Genomic DNA, 6559 nt, shown 5'->3' on the forward strand with positions numbered 1-6559 from the left:
AAAAGAAAAACAAAAAACAGCAGAAAAACAGGTGTACAGGTTTTGGTGGAGGGGCATGTATATCTATTTTCATATAGATGGAAATAATAATGATAATAATGAGGGAGGTGGAATGAGGTGTAGTGGTACCAGATTCCCTCTCATTATTTCTTTACATCTTCTTCTTCTTTTGTTATTATTGTTGTTTTCTTCCGCGGTTATGCAGGTTTCTCTCTTTTTTTTTTTCTTTTTTTGTGAGTCTCCTGCATTTTATCGGCTGTTATTTATCTCTATTGTTTTCTCTTGAGCTTGCTTTTATTCCTGTTACCACTACCTGTTCCTATTCATAATGATGATGATAATGATGATATCTCCCTCTTACTCTTCTTAATACCCACAAGGTGGATAGACGGAAGGAAGAAAAATAAAAGATAAAAGCTAAACCAGCCAAACTACCAAACGACATACACATAAAAAAAAGAAGAAAAGCAGAGAAACAAGAACCACAAGGAAAAAAAAAAAAAAACACACAAATATGAGTCTGAAAGTTAATATTCTCGGCCATGAGTTTGCCAATCCACTCATGAACGCCGCTGGTGTACTCTGTAGTACAATAGACGATCTGCAATGCATGACCGCCTCTTCCAGCGGCTCACTGGTCTCGAAGAGTTGCACAACTGCACACCGTGATGGAAATCCCGAGCCGCGATACTGCGGACTGCCACTCGGTAGTATTAACTCCATGGGACTTCCCAATTTGGGATTTGATGTCTATCTAAAGTATGCGAATGAGCAGCACGACTATGGCCGGAAACCACTCTTTCTCTCCATGTCCGGACTCTCCGCGGAGGAGAATGCCGCGATGTGTAAGAGACTCGCACCTGTAGCCAAAGAGAAGGGTGTGGTGTTGGAATTAAATCTTTCATGCCCGAATGTACCCGGCAAACCACAAGTGGCCTACGACTTTGATACGATGCGTGTGTATTTAAAGGAAGTATCAGAGGCGTATGGATTACCATTTGGAGTGAAGATGCCACCGTATTTTGATATTGCCCACTTTGATATGGCGGCTGCGGTGTTAAATGAATTCCCACTTGTTAAATTTGTAACGTGTGTAAACAGTATTGGTAATGGTCTTGTGATTGACCCAGCAACGGAAACGGTTGTGATTAAACCCAAACAAGGGTTTGGTGGTGTGGGTGGGAAATACATTCTCCCTACTGCGTTAGCCAATGTGAATGCGTTTTATCGCCGTTGTCCAGATAAATTGGTATTTGGCTGTGGTGGTGTTTACACGGGTGAAGATGTCTTTCTTCATATTCTTGCTGGGGCATCCATGGTACAGGTGGGAACCGCACTGCATGAGGAAGGACCCGCTATCTTTGATCGTCTCGCTACGGAGTTGCAGGAAATTATGAAGAAGAAGGGTTACAAAACACTGGACGAGTTTCGTGGACGTGTCAAGACAATTGAATAATAATAATAATGAGAAGGAAATTGTAGAATAGATTTCCATCTGTTTATTATTATTATTATTATTTTTTGCGAAGATGGTAATAGCAGAAAGAAGAAGAAGAAGATTGATAGAGTAAGGGAAGAGAAGGAGTAATTCGAATATCTATGCTGAGACGTTATTGGATATGTTTGTGTTTGAGGAGTGGGTTACCAAATGCGTTGACTTAACGAAAGCAAATAAAATAATAATAAAAAATAATAGGACGTCATCTCATCGTATAAACAATTAACAAACAAAAAAAAAAAGGAAATAAAATGATCCTCTTTATTGCAAGAAAGAAACAAAAAAAAAAAAATGGTGTTTCGAATGTCTCACCTTGATGAATTCCCATTCTATTTTATCCCTTTTCTTTTTTTTTTTCCTTCTGGGTTCTTCTTTATTTTATTTTCATTTCTCTTGTTTTTTACTTTTCTTCTTTTCATTATGTCAAGGAAACATTCATACACATAATACTATATATATATATAGTATTATATTCATTCTTGACAAGAAAGAGAATACCATTAGTACACTCATCCTAAGCAAATTATATATATATATATTACCTTCTAGACAAACTATGCGCCGCTTAGTTCCCTCTGTGAATAGTACTCGCCTCCTCCAGCGCTTTGTTGCCTCGGCATCTGTATTACAGAACGTTCCTCCCGCCAAGACATCTGCGAAGTTAGGAACACCGATTCCAAAGGAGGAAGTGGCTCGGGCCTTTAATGTCCCCGCGGCTCTTCTGGAAAAGGCATGCAGACCAGGGGAGATTCTCTTCACAACGGTGGATCTCGCCCGTTCCCGCTTCGCCCCACTCATTGCGACGCTGACAGCAGAGGAGGATGTCACTAAGATTGCCGCAGAGGTGCGAGCGGCGAAGAGTGGCGATGCTGCCGCGGCCGCGAAGGCTCTTGCAGGGGCGAAGGAGAAGTTTGAGAACACCGCATGGGCAAGTGTGCGTCAACTGGTGACCTTCTATGAAGAGGCCATGTATCCTATTCGTGTAAAGCTGCAGGAGTACAAGGTACATGAGTTAAACAGTTTTCACATTAAGGATGACCTCAAGCGTGGACTCTCTGCCTTTAAACAAGAACACCTGGATAAACAGAAGACGGAGTTGGTGAAGGTGCAGAAGCAAATGCAGGAGTGCCAGAACTTTATTAAGGATGTCACCCAATCATCCTTTAACACCGCTATTCTTAATGATATTGCCAATATTCTACGTATCTGCGGCGAACGCAATCCACACGCCCACCGCATGTCCCTGCAAGTACTGGAGGATATGTCTGTTCTCGCCGTTCCATTTGATGCGGTGACGGAGAAGTTATTACATGCGGCTGTCTTTGATGATGGCGCAGTGGACGACTCGGCGTTGCTCTTCACACTGCTGGAGTACCCAGAGCGGGGTGAGGTGAGTGTGGGAACGGCACCCGTTGATCAGATTGCAGATGCCACACTGCGTGTTATTAGCAAACGACATCACACCCCATTGGACAGCAACGACAAGGGGAAACTACTGCGGCAGAAAGACACACATCCATGCCTGCAGCGTTCAGCAGAGTAGTCTTGGAGTGCATGTTGGAAAGAGAGAAGGAAAGCGCAAAAAAAAAAAGAGAAAAAGAAGACTCACAGCATATATAATAGATGCACTATATATCTGGAATATGATATATATAGTGTGTATATTGATTAAATATATGTATATGAGTGTCTTTGGGGAGGGAATGGAGGGATGAAGGTTAGATGGGGAGAGGATATATCTTTGCTCAGAAGAATGACACCACAGTGAGAGAGGAGAAAAAGGAATATATATATATATATATATCAAGTGTGGTGGGGAAAAGGGATGTGTTGAATGGTAAAAAACCAAAAAAAAAGTCTCAGTTGTGTATATATTTAGCGTGTTTGGTGATGATGAAGGTGTGACGGGAAAAAAAAGAGGTAATTTAGTATTAGGAATATGGAACGTTTTTATTTGTTCCCTCCTTTTCTTTTACTGTTCTTATGAGCTGTATTGGGGGTAGTTGAGAGGGCGAACCAACCCCCCGTAATGACCAGAGAAGTCTGAAGAAGAACATTGAAAAAAAAGGAAGTACCGGCAAAAAGAGAAAAATAAAAAAAAAAAATAAAGAAAGAGAGTTTGAATTGGTGCGGTGACATGTCTATTTGTTTTTTTTTTGTTTTCGGTTTTTCACTATATTGCAAACAAACCGAGAAAAATGAATATAATTCTCATTTCATCCCCATGAGAAGTTCAATGGGAGATATGCCAATGATGGATAAATAGTCCTTCCCTTTTTTTTTCTTTTTTCTTTATTTTTTCCATTTCCTTCATCATCTCTTCTCTTCTGATCTCTGAAGGTGATTTATTCCTCAGCTTGCTGTAGGGAACACCATAGAAAAGCACAGAAAAGAAAGGAAAAGAGAACAGAAAAGAAAAAAAAAAAGTTGTCTGGGGAGATGGACTTTGCCTTCCCTGTCTTTGTGCCCGCCTCTGACAGCACATCACAACAACAACAACAATCACAACAACAAGAACAAAAATCACTTTGGCAGTTAGTGATAGAAGATGGACCAGATAGTAATGCAGGAACAGAGCGTGGAGCGGCATGGTCTGTGAATGCAAAACACTCTTTAAACAACAACAACAATGATAATGATAATGATAATAATGAGTGGGATGAACGAAATGATCGAAGGGGCTATTACAACGGTGATAATAATAATGATAATAATACAGGTGCGGATGGTAGTGTAACTGTGGGAATCACATCCCGTAGCTCCTGGAAGCCAACACCATACATGATTGATCATCTCTCCTCTGCCTTTATTTCACAGTATGGAATGATGCTTGGTATGGAGTGTTCATCCCGCACTCCACCACCGCCCTGTCTGCGACTGCAAGATCTGCAGATGCCACCGTTTATATTAAAGCGATTGAAACAGCAATTGCGGTTTCCAAATACAAGAAAGAGATCCACACGTGATACTTCAGCACGTGACGAGCGTCCGGGACTTCGTGAGTTGCAGGAAGTAGTGTTTGGTGCAGCTGCTATGATGATTAATAATAATAATAATAATAATAGTGGTGATGGGGATAATGATGGATTGCAAGAGTTAGTACTGCGAGCATTACAGCAGTTTTCACTCACGTCTATGCTGCTGGGATACCACACGCTGAGTGTTGGTCCACGCGGTTGTGGAAAGAAAACGGCTGGTGTATTGGCCACAGCCCTCTTGACATTAGCACGTGAATCAACTGTGAAAGATACAGAAAAGACGATGAAGGAAACGGAAAATAATGTAAAGAGTGAGTCTAATGAAATGTACACTGTAAAGCCATCAGCCCCACGGGCGGTAATTCTTGTTAGTAGTTACAGTGAAGTCCAAGAGTGTAATCGATGGTTGCAGGCTGTTTTCACACCGGGTGCATTCGCGCCCATGACGTTTCGTCGTGATGCTGCCGAACTTGTGGCACTACCGGTATACCACGATAATAATAATAATAATAATAATAATAATAATAATAATAATAATAATAATAATAATAATAACACTAATAACACTAATTACTACTATTGTAATACATCTCAGCAGGAGACGATGGCAACACTACCACCAATACCGCTTCCACTACCAATGCCATTACCCGTGGAATCATCAGAGGCCGTAGGTGATATGCATAAGGAAGAGGATGAGGATAATAAGGATGATAAGAATAATAATAATCATCACCATAGTGATCATCATCATCAACATCATCATAGACGACACAGTAAAGATTACAATGAGCGTGTTTCCCGAAAAAGAAGCCGTGAAGCATCACGTGATCGACACTATCGTCATGACTCACACCGTACACGAAGACGCCGTCATCGCACACGTTCTCTTTCTGCAGATGAAAAAGTAAAGCGACGGCGGCACCGTAGTTCATCACGACATCGTCGAAGTCGCAGTCGTCATCGTCATCGTGAGAGAAGAGAAAGTAGAAGTAGAAGAAGAAGACACCACAGCAGCAGCAATAATAAAAACGATAACGAAAATAATAATAATAATAAGAGCAGAAGTGAGAAGGAAAGAGAAAGAAAAGGAAGTCGTAGTGGTAGGAATCGCCATGAGCGTTACGAACGTGACGAAAAGAGACGTTCACGTGATGAACATCACCGTACTCCATATGAAGAGATGCCTGAATATTCATCTAGCACACCACACCAGACAACCACATCCATACTACCAATACCAACAACAATACCAATACCAACATCAATAACAATGCCAATAACAACAACAGTGGTAGGAGGATCCACTCCCGTTTCCACCTGTGAAGAGGTTCCCTATTTCCTGCAGCAACGTATCCCTCTTCTCATCACCACACACCAGTCACTTGTGGAGGCACTGCAGCTTGTGCGGGGTCAGGCGGAAGTACTGCCGTTGGAGTCTGTTCGTGTAGTGTGCATAAGTGATGTGGACCGTATTTCACAGCCCACCTCTCAAATAGCCGCACCCGCCTCGTGGTGGGTTTCTCTCTCCAATGCGGTAGATGTGGAGTGTCAGTATATTCTCTCCGCCTCGCGGATGTATGATGAAGTGAATGAATGGATGCGGGAGACGATCCTGCGGGATACACCGGATGTGGTGCATCGATATCGACAACGTGATGACACCGTCTGGCATGGTGGAGTCCAACATGTTTTGGATATTGTGCGGGTGGAAGAAATGGCAGAGGAGCGATCTAAACAACAAATGTATGAACGTGTGGATGCGGCAAAGCTACAGCGGCTTCTTCATATCATTAGACATCACTTCCACTCGGCGTCTGCAGAGGAAGGGGATGTGGATCACACGACTGGTACCGCAGCGACGACTGTTGGTCGTGTGGTGATTGTTGTTTCTTCACGCAAAGAACAGGAATTAATATTCCAACATGTGCAGAGTGAACTGAGAAGGTCAATGGCGTGGCTTCGCTGTGTTTCTCATATCTCTGATTTCCACCGCAGTAACGCAGATGTGTTGATAACATATGATTGGATGGTTTCTCTGGCGAGTGATACAGAGAACACGGCGGGGCGTCGGGTGGAGTTG

At 42.4% G+C, this 6559-nt stretch overlaps 3 protein-coding genes across 3 annotated transcripts; all 3 read left to right on the forward strand.

The window, feature by feature from the left end:
- Positions 1 to 514: 514 nt before the first annotated feature.
- Positions 515 to 1456, forward strand: TM35_000102120 (dihydroorotate dehydrogenase; the record flags this gene model as incomplete). The annotated part of the gene is made up of 1 exon (XM_029024703.1): positions 515 to 1456. One exon carries the CDS (start codon positions 515 to 517, stop codon positions 1454 to 1456), a length of 942 nt encoding a protein of 313 aa, XP_028884010.1.
- Positions 1457 to 2054: 598 nt separating this feature from the next.
- Positions 2055 to 3041, forward strand: TM35_000102130 (uncharacterized protein; the record flags this gene model as incomplete). Its single annotated transcript, XM_029024704.1, has 1 exon — positions 2055 to 3041. One exon carries the CDS (start codon positions 2055 to 2057, stop codon positions 3039 to 3041), a length of 987 nt encoding a protein of 328 aa, XP_028884011.1.
- Positions 3042 to 3937: 896 nt separating this feature from the next.
- TM35_000102140 (uncharacterized protein) lies at positions 3938 to 6559 on the forward strand (the record flags this gene model as incomplete). Its single annotated transcript, XM_029024705.1, has 1 exon — positions 3938 to 6559. A coding segment is annotated over one exon (2622 nt), but the record flags the coding sequence as incomplete, so codon positions are not given.

The sequence above is a fragment of the Trypanosoma theileri genome, assembly GCF_002087225.1.
Source record: "Trypanosoma theileri isolate Edinburgh chromosome Unknown TM35_Tth_10_V1, whole genome shotgun sequence".
NCBI classification, from domain to species: Eukaryota; Euglenozoa; class Kinetoplastea; order Trypanosomatida; family Trypanosomatidae; genus Trypanosoma; species Trypanosoma theileri.